The 16,155-nt window shown below is 33.5% G+C and overlaps 1 protein-coding gene across 4 annotated transcripts in view; it reads left to right on the top strand.

The window, feature by feature from the left end:
- Window positions 1–16,155, top strand: part of ROCK1 (Rho associated coiled-coil containing protein kinase 1) — a 153,021-nt gene that overhangs the window by 60,956 nt on the left and 75,910 nt on the right. For all 4 annotated transcript variants that reach the window (XM_027575480.1, XM_027575479.1, XM_027575478.1 and 1 more), the window contains exons 3-9: window positions 942–1,042; window positions 1,598–1,735; window positions 4,459–4,634; window positions 5,424–5,508; window positions 6,767–6,911; window positions 7,238–7,376; window positions 9,372–9,463. In XM_027575480.1, coding sequence (XP_027431281.1) covers window positions 942–1,042; window positions 1,598–1,735; window positions 4,459–4,634; window positions 5,424–5,508; window positions 6,767–6,911; window positions 7,238–7,376; window positions 9,372–9,463 — 876 coding nt within the window. The remainder of the gene's footprint in view (window positions 1–941; window positions 1,043–1,597; window positions 1,736–4,458; window positions 4,635–5,423; window positions 5,509–6,766; window positions 6,912–7,237; window positions 7,377–9,371; window positions 9,464–16,155) is intronic.

The following is a 16,155-nucleotide window of genomic DNA, read 5'->3' as shown; positions in this document are numbered from 1 at the left end:
TCTTTATATATCTACAGTGATTCTATAGAGACTGCATGGTAGACACAAATAATTGTGCAGTATATTGATTATTGTCTGTATCTTTCTGATGCATCTTGCAATTGATATGTAACCTAAAATTAAGTGTACTTATGTTATCCTTGTGTAAAAATTTGCTTTCTTTTGCATGTGTTTATTGGTCATAATATACATAAACACTTGAGTTTAAATGTGCTTTTAAAAAGAAAGACAAGAATGTAATCAGTTTTTATTAGGACCTAGAACTTAAGTTTAATAGCTGTTCTTTATTTTGTACACTCTGAAATGTGAAGCTTTTCCATGTAATCTCATGCCAGTGTTGACCCATGTGGATTAAAATAGCCCTATTTTAATCTATGACCAAATTAGGAATTAGAATATCTATCCAGTGGGGATTTGTAAATTATTGTAGTTCGTAGCGTGACAGGTTTATATAAATAATTGCAGTGATTCCCACTGTGTTTTAAGTTAAAATCTAGGTTCAAATAGAGAAACATATTGATATAAGTATATGATTTTTTTCAACATTGGATATCTTCAATTATTTATATCTTCTTGGGGGATTATCAAAACTGACTTGATAAAAAGAAAATTTTATTTCACTAATCTAAAACATATACCTGTGATCCTTCAATTCACATTTGCTCTGTACTTAACTGATTGTCTTCCATGTGTATTAGTAGTATATTTTCTGAAATATCCAGTTAAATTTTAATGAAAATATTTTAATAGCTAGAGTGAAGTCATTCCAGAATTTATTTAAAACAATTCTTAATACATTGAACATTTCTCCTTTATAAGTGTTTACTGTGAAGTAATGCTTAATACTTTTTTTTTGTTTTTCAAGGACTTGAATGTAAAATAAACAGTGTTAGTTGTAATGCTTCAATGATTTAAAATCACAAACTCTTCTTTTCATACAGATAAAGACACAATAAATAAAATTAGAGATTTACGAATGAAAGCTGAAGATTATGAAGTAGTGAAGGTGATTGGTAGAGGTGCATTTGGAGAAGTTCAATTGGTAGGTTATTTTAATGAGATTAAAAACAATAAAATTAAAAATCCATTTGCGTGTTTAACATACATTATTTGGGATGATATTGTTTTTATAAAATTGTTGCTTTTAATTGCTGTAGATAGTCTTGCCAAAGGATGTGAAAGCCTAGAGTCACATTCAGCAGTAGTATGAAATATTTTCCCCAGGCATCCATCGATAGAGAAGAGGTTTCAAGTGTCAGAAGAGAAATCTTTTTTTTGTAATATTAGACTTCTAAAATGTTATGGAATCCTAAGTTTTATAAATAGAAAGCAGCATGCATAACAGGGTGGAGAAAGGGGAGTGTGCTATTATATAGGAGTAAAGATTCTTTTCTAACATTACTTGCCTTCTGGTAATTGAAGCCTTGACATTATCTAATTGGGATAAATCAGATGGAAGAGATGGAAAAAAAGTAGCTAGAACAGTGATGTTATGTTATTTAACAAGGCGTTAAAATCATTTGGTAAATTGTTCTGGTGAATGCTGAGCTTTAAATGTCAACAAAAGATTCATTATTTTCTGTTTTCAATTTTAAAGGTAAGGCATAAATCCACTAGGAAGGTATATGCTATGAAGCTTCTCAGTAAATTTGAAATGATTAAGAGATCCGATTCTGCTTTTTTCTGGGAAGAAAGGGACATCATGGCTTTTGCTAACAGCCCTTGGGTCGTCCAGGTATGATTTTGCTACTGTTTCATTATTGCTGTAGTAGTTTGTAACTAAACATATTGGAGAAGCTTAGTTTGTTTTTTTTAGAACAGTAAAAGAGAATTTATTGGCAATTACAAAATTGTCTAATGTATTGTTACTTTTTTAAATAATAAAATTTAATTTTATTGAATTGTCTCTAGGAGGAAAGTAAGGCCAAAGCAAAATAATTATGTGTCTGTAGACTTTAAATATTAGAAAATTTAAATAATCTTGGGCGCCTGGGTGGCTCAGTCATTAAGTGTCTGCCTTCGGCTTATGTTATGATCCCAGGGTCCTGGGATCGAGCCCCACATCGGGCTCCCTTCTCCACGGGAAGTCTGCTTCTCCCTCTCCCACTCCCCCCGGTTGTGTTCCCTCTCTCGCTGTGTCTCCCTCTGTCAAATAAATAAGTAAAATCTAAAAGAAAAAAAAAAATTTAAATACTCTGATTTGGGGGAAGTCATATATTATTATCTTCTATGTAGATACTTTTATTTAATATTGAAATTCAAGTTTTTTCCCCAAATATGAGATCCTCTTACTCTATTTATTTAACCATCTGTTCATCTATTTGTCTCTCTCATTTTGTGGAGAGGAAGGAATGGAAAAATTAAGGAAGAGGTGAGTTAAGGTAGGCCTTCAAATAATATTGTGTTGGCTCTAGGTTTTTCAGTGGGAAGAAAAATACACTAGAAGTTTGTAGTTGTAAGTTCTAGTCTTAACTGTCAAAAACCTATTGGTGAAGCTGTGGCCAAGTTATTTACATCTCTGGGCCTCAGTTTCCATGCTGAAAAATGGGGAAATTGGCTTTGATTGGTTATTTTCACCTGTGGAGAATACCTCAAGTGAAGTCATGGGGACAAGCAAGAATTTGAGGAGGTTATAATTCTGGGTTTTCTATTTCTGCCTCAACTAGAGTAGCTCCATATTTTATGTGTCTTACGTATTGGGGTTATGTAAGAATGCATATGGGGGGAAGTAAATCTTCTGGTTTAAAAAAAAACTGTGTTGACTAGACCATTTCTAAATTCTTAACATGAATCTTATGACTTATTAATTTACAATATATAATGAAGAGTATCCTAAATAAGCACACTAGTAATTGGAATAAAAAGGATGTGGAAAATGTTTGAGTGTTACGGATGATTTTTTATACTTGAAATGTCTGCTCTGTTTTTATCAGCTGTGTGGAGCAGGGATTTGTGGGCTTGGTATTATTGACACTTGGGGCCAGGTAGTCCTTTGTTTTTGGGGCTGTCCTGTGCATTATCAGATTTTCAGCAGCGTCCCTGGCTTCTACCCAGTTGATGCCACTAGCAGCTCTCCACAGCCTGCATACCATTTGTAACAACCAAAATTGTGTTTAGACATTGTTGAATGTTTACCTGGTAGTAGTGGGAGGGGTGTAGGTGGTCAGGGGACAATTATTTCCTCTGGGTGAGAACCAGTGATACAGAAAATCTTCAGTGTTCTGTAGATAGTTAAAAGACATAGGACATAATTTTTAAATTTACAACTTAGTACTTGAAGCTTTGCTTTTCTTGATACATTGTCTATAAATATGGTAAACTACCACCAAATCAACGTTGTTTCTTTAATTGTGGTGCCCAAATGATAAATTATATACTTTAATCTGGGCTAGCCATGAGATGCCACTTAGTTTCTTATCTGTCCCTAAAATATCTTTTTAAAATAACTAAATCTGTAATTAAAGTCATTAAAAACTGTTGAAAAAATGAAACAAAAAGATTTTAAGACAAATGACTGTGTAAATAAGGTATCATTTTTTCTAGGGCTTTATTTTAGTTTGATTCTGATCTCATGTTACTTAAATGTTTTTTTGTAAATTTGCTTTTTTTTTTAAGCTTCAACCCAGGTCACATAATAAATACATCTGTGCCTGCTGTTCTCGCCAGTTTTCTATCAATGGATTTCACTCTTCCTGCTTCACTCTAGCTGTTGCCCTCTTCCTGTTAGTTGTTACTGCTCCTCCTCCCATTGACTGCTATTACTTACCGAGCATCTGTTGTGCCAGGTGCTTTCTACATTCACTAATCCTTTCAACAACTCTGAAAGGCAGTTAACCCCTATTGGTATATCTCCAATTATAGATTAATTTATGCTTCTGTTGATTAGACATTTTTAAGCATTTGCAAACTGCCACTACTAGGTCCAGACTCTGACCTAGCAGCAGGTATAAAAGTCAAACAAGGTATAGTCCCTTACATTTTTCTGGAAGGGATTATGGTGACAGGGACTTAGGGAGGTTAAATAAATTGCCCAATCACATGGCTAATGGACAGCTGAGCCTGTAGTTCAGTTTTTCAAACTTCTTGAGAATTGTGGTATTGATATAAATTTAACAGTAGACCTCACAAGAGCACACATATCAGAGTCATAATATTTCTTTGCTTGGGAGACTTGTATATTCTTTATTGGAACTACTGTAATTTTTAAAAATTCTCACTGTAAAAAATTGAATTAGTGTAGCAATGTATAGAGAAGAAAGTTTCCATCTAACTCAGAAATAACCACAGTTCCTTTGCATATTTAGGGGCCTTTGTGATATTTATGTTTGTGTGTTTTGTTAAGAGTGCTATAGTAACTACAATTTGATTATTTTAATTAAATCTTACATTAGTATTTTTGTCATTTTTTAAATGAAACCATTTTGCTTAATCTTAATGATTTTTTTTGTATTTGTATAGCTTTTTTATGCATTCCAAGATGATCGTTATCTCTACATGGTGATGGAGTACATGCCTGGTGGAGATCTTGTAAACTTAATGAGCAACTATGATGTGCCTGAAAAATGGGCACGATTCTATACCGCAGAAGTAGTTCTTGCATTGGATGCAATCCATTCCATGGGTTTCATTCATAGGTAAAGATAAAAATGCTTTAAATTTTTTCATTTGTTGAAGGGGGAAGCTGAAAAGTACTTAAACTTTATTTGATTGGCATTTCCTACTCAAAATCCACCTATTCTCCTTCATGTGAGATAAGTGGTATTTCAGAATTTAAGACTTTGAAATTCATAGTTTTATTATGTCAGTTTAATGTTGATGTAAATGGTCCCTTAATCTGGTTATATACTTTTATTTGGTGTTCTGAACAATAAAAATTATAAGCTGTTTTCTGAGGTATGTCCTAGGGTTAAACACTTTTAATTTTTTTATATACAAATCAGTTTGCTTTTAATAATGAATAGATCATATTTATTTGCTAGAAGAACAATTTCATTTGTTTTACGAACATTACTTGAATCCAGTGCAGTTGCTATGCTCATTAAGTGCCAGGGATACAAAAATGAAAGCGATTTAGACCCTGCCCTGGGGTTATTTATGTACTTCAGTTGAAAAGTTTGTTTCAGTTATGTTTTTTGTGTATTATGTTTTTTATGGTTATTCTCTCTCAAATGGTTTGCTTTCCCCCTTGGAAGAATCAAACTCTTTTTAAAAGAAAATGGAATATTAAATGTCTTTCTCTGAGGCCTTGACGTATAAAGGAGTTTCCCTGCTGAAGTTCAGTTTATAGATGTGGATAGAGAGAGCACATATGGATCAAAAATGGCCTTATCTACAATGAGTGAGGATATAAGGCCTAAAATAACTGCCTCATAGAATTTTTATCAGTGTCTGGTTTTAGAAATACTCTTTTTTTTCTCCCTCAGAGATGTGAAACCTGATAACATGCTGCTGGATAAATCTGGACATTTGAAGTTAGCAGATTTTGGTACTTGTATGAAGATGAATAAGGTTAAATAATATTGCTAATTCAAGATAGCTGCTTTTTAGAAAATGCTTTAAGAATGTACTAACCATAGCTAGTCTTGTAACAGAATTGATTATGACCTGTCTTATTTGTTGAAATAGATGCCATGATTTCAATGTTGATTAGTAACTTGTAAGTGATTTATATTTTCCTCTCTACCTAAGGTAAGTGTTGATTGCCCCATTTATTAAATCCTTTATAGCAACTATGTAATATACAGTACTATTAGTAACTAGAAATTGAACTAGTCACTAAATGCTAAGACCAGTATTAAAATTAGACTTTCATAAAAACTGGATTTCAGTGATGTGTGTATTTTTTAGTGTTTTACTTAGCTTTCTGTTAAAATGTAGAAGATCTTACTGCTTATTTTGGGAGTCAATCTTTAAAGAAACTATCTGTCCTCATTATTTATAAAATAAATAACATATTTATAGCTGAAGTGGCAAGTATGCTAATTTGTTTCAGTTGAAACAGTTTATATTCTTGGAAACTTATCACAGAACAATAGCCAAAAAGTTGTATTTATTATTTTAAAAGGAAAATTACTGCTTAGAAGGAAACATTATATGAAAACGTTTATGTGAACATTTAATTATAATTCTATTGCATTAATACCATCTAAAATTAGTAATAGGTATGTATAGCTTTTGCATTTAGATTTAGGGATTTTTTTTTTGGAGAGTTAAAATGCATATTAAATAGATATTCAGTATGCTCAGTACTATTACGCCCTTTTCCATTACACATAGTTCCCCATTTTATATTTGTACAGTTAATTCTTGTATGTTTTCTTTACAGTTTCAAGCATGGTTAGATTGAATGGCTATTTTAGTTAAAAAAATTAAATCAGCATTTATATATTAATGCTATCAAATGGTTCATCCTCTCAGTCCCTCAATCTGTTTGAATTGGCTTAAATACTTGTTTTCTCCAGTTATGATGAGGTCATTATATTGGCACAACTGGTTGGCAGTGTGTCTTTCTAATGAGTAATATTACAAAGTAAAAGTCACTGATGTATCCACACACACAAGCACACACATTTCAGGTATATTGGGTATATAATATATATACGTGATTAGACTGTGTTCATTTTTGTCAAGTTTGCATTAGGCTTTGATATATTTTATAGCCCAAAGACTGAGAGGTCTGCAGGTTTTGTTGGAAAATCCTTTTAAATCATTCAGAATTTATATTTGTATTCTAATTAAAAAGTTGACCTGCCACTCTTTTTTTTAGGAAGGTATGGTACGATGTGATACAGCAGTTGGAACACCTGATTACATTTCCCCTGAAGTATTAAAATCTCAAGGTGGTGATGGCTATTATGGACGCGAATGTGACTGGTGGTCAGTTGGGGTATTTTTATATGAAATGCTTGTAGGTGAGTAAAGGAGAATTTTGTATACCTCTAACATAGTTGTTCATCCTAAAACTTAGCCATTGGCTTCTTCCAATAAGGTATTTATTGCATTAAGCAAAGTTAATTTTGTTTGTAGAAAACAAACCGATCCAAACCTACTTTGTGTGTTTTTAAAAGTTATTTAGAAGCCTAAAGCAACTTTGTGATGTGTTATTTTTTTATATGTTAAGTATATGTCTTTAATGCATATGTAGTAATCTTTAAACATGTAACATTGACTCTTTTCCTTTGAAACTGATTTTTTTAATGTATCTTATTTGCTTTTGTTTTTCCTATCAATTTTTTAGGTGATACACCTTTTTATGCAGATTCTCTGGTTGGAACTTACAGTAAGATTATGAACCATAAAAATTCACTTACTTTTCCTGATGATAATGATATATCAAAAGAAGCAAAAAATCTTATTTGTGCCTTCCTTACTGACAGGTAAATAATCTTAACATTGAACTTTAATTTATTCTAAGGAAATACTCATTTTGCTGCTTAGTATTTGAGGTCTGTATCTCAGCTTCCAAATTTTAACTCTTGGGATAAAAATATTACCATTCCCCAAATCATTAATGTCAGTGAAATATAATATTTTGTGGTATTCTGGATGACTTTCTGGATCTCAAACTACTTGCCTTACCTAAGAAATTGGGGTAAATTCTTTTCTGATGGCTAGACCAGATGATTTTTTAAATTTCATTGTTGAATTTTTAACTTGGTTAAGTATAAAAATTATATTTTCTTGAGTCTGAAGGTTTTTTTTTTTTTAAATGTAACATCTCTGAAATTAGAGTGCATCTTACAATGCCACGTATTAATTTAATTGGGAACATTTTTTTCCTAGTGATGGAAAAATGATGCATCTTCTAATCGATGCCATTTAAGATAATTCAGTATTGTGTAATTGAAATTTGCTAAGAGTAGAATTTAAATGTTCTCACCAAAAAGAAAGGTGAATAAGTGAAGTGATAGATGTGTTAATTCCCAATGGGAGAATCCTTTCACGATGTGTACATATATCAAAACATCACTTTTTTACATCTTACATATCTCAAGATTTTGTCAATTATACCTCACTAGAGCTGGAAAAAAGATGTAATTATATACGAATTATATTTTGTTGAAATTAAGTAAATAGTGCAAAGCTATATCCTGCCTCCTTCCCTCTGGAAATGGTCATTGGTATGATGTCTTTCAGATTCAGTAAGCATTTTTATAAATGTATATGCATGTATATGTTTTAGAAACAAAAATGGTATATTATGTGTACGCTTATGGTTTACTTTTTAAATTTAAACATGAACCACATGACTTAACTAAGATTATGTTTAATATTTGTGTTTGTATGTTGTCAATTTAAATATTAGGGAGGCCTAGTACCTTTAGATATATTTCAGTTTCAGATTCACTTTAATTAATATAAATTTGCCATCCTTCATATGTCCTTTAGAGCCTGAAATGTAGTCTTTCATATTTTTACATTTTAATATGTGCTTTATAAATATAAGTACTGTGCTGTGTGTTAGGTGTTAGGGATATAGAAATGAAAAAGATACACAGCCAGTGTTCTCCACTAACCACATAGTCCTTTCAGGGAAACAGACAAGTGAATGAGATGTTTATTGTACAGAGAGATAAGTACTCCTGAGTTAAGTACTGTCTATCTGCCATAGAACTATGGAGAGTTCCCTGATCCAGTCTGGGAGAGTCCATGAAAGCTTCTTCAAGAAGGTGTCACATTATATCAAAAGCAATTTATCTTTTAACTCATGAAAAAATTTGGAATTCAGGGTGTTCTTGTTGTTTATAAGCACTAAAGTAGAAAACAGAAGTTGCTAAGTTCCCCTTTCCAAATCCACTAAAGGCACATTTTAAACATTTTATCTCTATGCTTGCCTAAGAGGCCAGGAATCCCATTAAAACTCTCAGTTTTGTAGTAATGTCAAGAATTAGTTGTCATTGGTTTCTGATAGGTCGGAAATATTTATAATAGTGTGTAAAGGAGAGATTTTAAATTTAGGATGTCTTTCTGAGTTTTTCTTAGCATTTGGTGTGAAGTAAAGTTGATTGCAAAAAATGTATAGCTACCACAGTGTTTAAGAGCTGTCAAGAAAATTCATTGTGTTTTATTCATTATGCTAATGAAACAAAGGGAGTGATTTATTAGGATTTTCATTGTCGATAGAAAAGTCATGGAGTATCAACAAGTCTGTTTTTCATATATATTTTTCTAAAAAGTCTTCAATATTCTATCTTCAACTTATTTTTTATTTAAGTTGAAAATTATACTGAAAACCAATAAAATTTCAAGGTGACATAGTACTATTTTTATCATTATGCACAGATTTAGCATTATGCCCACAAATATATCTGGACAGGTTATAATAATAATATCTTAAGTGATTCATAACTTTTTTCTTTCCCTCTATTCAGAGAGGTGAGATTAGGGCGAAATGGTGTAGAAGAAATCAAACGACATCTCTTCTTCAAAAATGATCAGTGGGCTTGGGAAACACTCAGAGACAGTAAGTTATTTTTTCTTGTTCATTACAGTGGATATTTGAAAGTAGTTGTAGTAAATACAGTCTTTTGAAACTGCCTTGCTAATATATGTGTATATTTGATGAAAACCTAAAGTACACAGATGTGGTTATGGATATTATCCTACTCTAATTAAAGAGAGAATATTTCATAATATTGGGAAAGCTGTACTGCTACTTCTCTGGTATCTCATTTGAGAGACCAAATGAACTACCATATACATGGGATGGAATTGGGCTCAGCAGTCATAATTTGATATTTGATCTTTGTTGAATTGCCTTTTGTCTTATATTTTGATATCTCAATGTGAAGAAAGTCAATAAATAAAGGGTAATTAAAGGGCGCCTGGGTGGCTCAGTCAATTAAGCGGCTGCCTTAGGCTCAGATCATGATCCCAGAGTCTTGGGATCAAACCCAGCGTTGGGCTCCCTGCTCAGCGGGAAGCCTGCTTCTCCCTCTGCCTGCCACTTCCCCTGCTTGTGCTCTCTCTCTCTGTCAAATAAATAAATAAAAAATATTAAAAAAAGGGTAAAATATGTTTCCTGTGAAGAGACAAATTATTATCTTATTTTTACTAAAGAAAATATAAAACATAAGGTTCTATTATTGATAAATACCAGAATTTAATTATGAAAATACAGGAAATTACGGTATACTTGATTCCATCAGACTTGCAGTTTGCAATTCAGACATGAAGATATGTAGTATGCAAGAAGTTATTTTCAGTCAGTTTAGAACATTTCCCTATTTCAAAAAACAGTTAAAATAATGAGATGATTCACAGAAAACCTTGTTCAACATAGCTGAAACAAAATTATAATGGTACCGAATGTGCCCAACATCTTTGTGGATTTGGAAGGCCAAGAATTCATCTTTCTCCTGTTGCAGTCTCAGGATTTTTTTTCTGTTTTCACAGAAAGGTATACCAGTTCCTAACTTCCTGCTGTAGCAATACCAGTAAACCTTAATAATGGAAATGAATTCAGCTGTGTGGTGTTAGAAACAGTTACAAATTAAGTAGGTAGTATTTGTCTTAAGGACTGCTTATCTAGTTGAGACTGTGCAGGAACGTTCAGGGAAAGAATCTTGTTAATTTTAAAGAAACAGATCGTAGTTTTCCCAATATTAGGGAAGTATCTTAGTTACCAAATATTTTTAAAGAAACAGGTATACTGCCTTCAGGTACAGCACATATACTGTGTACAAGCTATACAATTGACTGAGAAGGGAGAAGGGGAAATAAATTCTTGGGGAAATTAAGAAATTATACTACTACAAAGAATGACATTGAATGACCTGCTATCTGGGAAAAGCTATAGGAGTGGCTTGACCTGGAGAGAATTTATTAGCAGTTATACACTGGGAAATAGAGAACTTCCCTGTAAGTAAATGTGACATGATTGTTGTCTTCCCACTCCATGAGAAACTGTTGCAAAGACAGAGATGAGTAGAGTGAGATGATGAATGGTTGCACTGAAAAACTTTGTGGGTTTTTTTTTCAAGCTGTGCTCTTAGAAGTTGAAGAAAGCTGAAAACGTATAAGTATGAATATAATCTGAAGCAAATTTGAAAGTCTACTGAAGAAAATACAAAGTATCTTTTGTATTGGTTTAAATTCTTTCTCAAAGTGAAGCAATGTATAAATAACTATAGAATAACCACAGAGTAAATTACTCTAAAAAATAGGGAAGACGTATTTCCTTTTGTGTATTGAAAAACTAATATTAATTAGGAGCGGAGGTAACCTAGTTGTTGGTATTTTAGGGGTGGGAAGTGAATACTGAACACCCGCTATATATGCTGAGCGCCATTCTAGTTCAGGCACTAGGAAAACATCAGTGATTGAACCAATAAAAGTTCTTTACCTTGTGGAGCTCATAGTCCAGTGGAATTGGGGAGTCCAAATCAATGGCATTTTATGATATTGTTATACCTCTTTAACTTTTACTTTAACTTTTTATTAATTTTAAAATGGGTAAAGTGAATTACTTTATTGTTTTAAATCAAACTTTTAAAGGATTTCTAGGGATGCCTGGGTGGCTCAGTCGGCTAAGCATTTGCCTTCAACTCAGGTCGTGATCCCAGGGTCCTGGGATTGAGTTCTGCATTGGGCTCCTTGCTCAGCAGGGAGCCTGCTTCTCCCTCTGCCTGCTCTGCCTGCCACTCCCCCTGCTTGTGCTCTCTCTCTCTCTCTCTCTCTGACAAATAAATAAATAAAATCTTTAAAAAAAGAATTTCTATGGGGCGCCTGGGTGGCTCAGTTGTTAAGTGGCTGCCTTCGGCTTAGGTCATGATCCCAGGGTCCTGGGATTGAGCCCCACATCTGGCTCCCTGCTCAGCAAGAAGCCTGCTTCTCCCTCTCCCACTCCCCTTGCTTGTGTTCCCTCTCTTGCTGTGTCTCTCTCTGTCAAATAAATAAATAAAATCTTAAAAAAAAGAATTTCTATGAGGTAATTTTATTAGTATTATTGATATTTATCTTTTTAAAATCTGTATTATCTATGATCTTGCTGTAGTGTACTTAGATTTAACATACTTATAAACATTTTTATATCTTTTCCTAATCCTAATAGCTCCTATTTTGTGGTTATTATTAAAAAAAGAAGAAAGAAAGAAAAAAATTGAAGTCTGTGGAACGTATTGTTCTCTTCTTCCCCTTTCCTCTTCCTACCCTTTCTTCACTTCCCACCCCTAAAATACCAAGAATACTTTTATTGTGAACTGACCTCTCTGACCTGCTAAGCTTTTAAGAATTATATAACAGTTATAATTCTTTTTAAATTTTTTTGACTCTCCCAATTTTCTTTGGCAGAATTGTTTACCTTTTCCAAATAGTAGTTCTTTTGGTATTTTACCACTTACATGTCTGTAAGTTACAATGCCAGTTAATCTTCACCATCTGTTCCTTGGTGGTGTGGGAGCAGTGTACAAAATAGCTTGATTTTTGCAGAATTTCCATGAGCTTCCTGATCTTATTCACTCTTAATTTAGAGGCACAGAGTATTAAGATTGTAAAATTACTTTTTTACTCATTTGAAATAGAGTTGAAGAAATGACAGGCATGAGATTAAAGAAAGAAGATGGAATGAAAAGACCTAAATAACCTGCTATAGGTCACATTGCTAGCAAATGACAGTGTCAGGATTCAAATCTGTCTGACTCTCAAGCCTTAGATCTTCTGGAATACCATGTGCCATTTAAGTAATAGCATTCAGAATTATACAAAGTAGAAATGTAGTGAATCATCGTTCTTGGCAGTTAAATTTTGGGGAAAATAAAATGGTAACATTTGTTACATGTAACAGATACATTATTAATAATACTATGTTAAATATAATAATGTAATTTGCAAAACACTTTGCCATTCATGATCTCATTTGAGATAAGATATTGCCATTACCTAATCCTCCTATAGCTGGTGGGAAAAGACACAAGATGATAACAGGAGTAACTGTCAGCTCATGTGGTAAGTTTTCCATTTATTTAAAAACAAACAAAATGCGTTGTTTGTAAGTGCATATATGCTATTCCAGGTTCTGTGGATTAATTAAGTCTTGTGTCCTCTCTTTTAGAGTTGTACATTCTCATGGGAGAAATTACCAGTGTAGGCTTCATAGATAAAGAATTGAGGGTCTAGCAAGTTTCAGGGTCATAAGAGTTTAGACTTTCCCAGTATTATGTTGGGGTCATGTTTTAAAAACAAACTTTAAGAAAAATTATCTTTTTGTTTTGGTAAAGTATATATAATATAAAATTTACCATTTTAACCATTTTTAACTGTATAGCTCAGTGGCCTTAAGCACCTTCACACTGTTGTGCAGCCATTACTACCATCCATTCTTATCATCCCAAACTAAATTTGTTCACACATTAAACAAATAACTCTCCGTTCTCCTTTCACCCCAGACCCCAGTAGCTACTATTCTACTTTTTGTCTCTATGAATTTGTTCTGGTTACCTCATTAAGTGTAATCATACAATATTTATCTTTTTGAGGTTGATGTATTTCACTTAGCTTGTCTCTAAGGTTCATCCATGTTATAGGATGTATCAGAAATTTGTTCCATTTTAAGGCTGAATAATATTTCACTGTGCATATATACCACATTTTTCAAAAATCTGTTCACATATTGACAGACACTTGGAATGCTTGTACCTTTTAGCTATTGTGAATAATTCTTTTCTGATCACTGGTGTGCAAATAAATGTTGAGTCATTGCTTTCCACTGTTTTGAGTGAATTTTTGTATATGGTGTTAGGTAGAGTCTACATTCTTTTGCATGTGGATATCCAGTTTTCCTACTATCATTTGTTGAAAAAACTCCTTTTTCATTAAGTGGTTTTGCACCCTTTTCAAGTCATTTGACCACATATGTGAGGCTTTATTTCTGGGCTCTCTCTGATAAACCATTGAGCTGTCTTTATGCAAGTACTACACTGTTTTGATTGCAATAAATTTGTAGTAGCCTTTGAAATCAGAAAGTGTGAATCTCAGCTTTCTGCTTTTCTGAGATTGTTTTGGCTATTTGGGATCACTTGAGATTTCTGTATGAATTTTAAAGTGGGTTTTTCCATGTGTGTGATAAAGGACATTGGGGTCTTGGTAATGATTGCATTGACTATGTTTCTAATGAGAATGCCTTTTGTTTCATATATGTGCCTAATTGCTCTGACTGGAATTTGTGATACCGTGTTGAATAGCAGTTGTGAGATGGAGTCCTTGTCTTGTTCTTGATTGTAGCCGGAAAGCTTTCAGTCTTTCACTAGTTGAATATGACATTGGCTGTGGGTTTTTTATTATGCCTTTTAGCATGTTGAGGAAGTTCTCTCTTCCTTGTGACTGAGTATTTTTTATCATGAAAGGGTATTGAATTTTGTCAAATACTTTTCTGTGTTAATAGGAATGATCACATGGATTTTCCTCCTAATTCTGGTAATATATATTACACTAATTGACTTTCATATGGTGACCCACACTGGAACAAATCCCACTTGATCATAGCATGTAATCATTTTAATATACTACTACATTCAACTTGCTAGTATTTTCTTGAAGATTTTTACATCTGGAGGTATTGGGTGTGTGTGTGTGTGTGTGTGTGTGTGTGTGTGTGTGTGTGTGTGTGTGTGTGTGTGTGTGGTGTCTTGATCTGGCTTTGGTGTCTGAATAATTCTGGCCTCATGGAATGATTTTGTGTTCCTTCTATTTATTGGAAGAGTTTGAGAAGGATTGGCATTAAACCTTCTTCATATGTTTGGTAGAGTTCAGCTGTGAAACAATCTTGTCTTGGATTTTTTTTTTCTTTGTTGGGACATTTTGGATTATTGATTAAATCTCTTGTACGTCTCTTCAGATTCTCTTTTTCAAATAAGTTTTGTTAGTTTGTATGTTTCTAGGAACTTACCATTTAATCTAGGTTATCTAATATGTTGATGTATAATTGCTTGTAGTTTTTTCCTTTTAAAGATTTATTTTTTTATTTTTGAGAGGAGAGAATGCAGGCAGGGGAGAGACACAGGGGGAGAGGGAGAGAGAGAATCTCCAGCAGACCCCACCCCCCACTTGAGCATGGAGCCTGATGCAGGGCTTGTTCCCACAACCCCAAGATCACGACCCCAGCCAAAGTCAAGAGTTGGACACTCAACTGACTGAGCCACTGAGGAGCCCCTGTAGTTTTTCCTTTTATTGTTTTTATTTGTAGAAAGTCAGTAGTTGGGTGCCTGGGTGGCTCAGTTGGTTAAGTGACTGCCTTTGGCTCAGGTCATGATCCTGGAGTCCCGGGATCGAGTCCCGCATCAGGCTCCCTGCTCAGCAGGGAGTCTGCTTCTCCCTCTGACCTTCTTCCTTCTCATGCTCTCTCTCTACCATTCTCTCTCTCTCTCAATAAATAAATAAAAAAATTTTAAAAAAGAAAAAAAAAGTCGGTAGTTATATCCCTACTTTCATTTCTGATTTGTCCCCTCTTTTTCTCCTTAGTCTAGTAAAAGATTTGTCAATTTTGTTGATCTTTTTAAAGAACTATTATTTATTAACTATTTATTAACTATTAATTATTTCCCTCTCTCGCTGTGTCTCTCTCTGTCAAATAAATAAAATCTTGAAAAAAAAAAGGGGGGAGGCGCCTGGGTGGCTCAGTTGGTAAGCGTCTGCCTTCAGCTCAGGTCATGATCCCAGGGTCCTGGGATCGAGCCCCCCACATCGGGCTCCCTGCTCGGCGGGAAGCCTGCTTCTCCCTCTCCCTCTGCTTGTGTTCCCTCTCTAGTGTGTCTCTCTCTTTCAAATAAATAAATAAAATCTTTTAAAAAAAACAAAAACTAATTTTTGGTTTTGTTAATTACACTATTAATTTTCTATTCTATATTTTATCTGCACTCTAATCTCTATTGTTTTTTCCTTACTGTAGCTCTGGGCTTAGTTTGCTCTTCTTTTTCTAGTTCCTTAGTATGTCAGCTGGGTTATTGATTTGAGATCTTTCTCTCTTTTTTTTAATGCAGGCATTTACAACTAAAATTTTTCTGAGTACTGCTTTCACTGAATCCCATAAGTTTTGGTTTTTGTTTTCATTTTCATTTGTCTCAAAGCATTTTCTCTAATCTCCCTTGTGATTTCTTCTTTGACTCATTGGTTTTTTTTTTTTAAGAGTATGTTGTTTTCACTACTTTGACATCGGCCATA

The sequence above is a fragment of the Zalophus californianus genome, chromosome 14, assembly GCF_009762305.2.
Source record: "Zalophus californianus isolate mZalCal1 chromosome 14, mZalCal1.pri.v2, whole genome shotgun sequence".
NCBI lineage: Eukaryota > Metazoa > Chordata > Mammalia > Carnivora > Otariidae > Zalophus > Zalophus californianus.
This window is presented reverse-complemented; position numbering and strand designations above follow the sequence as displayed.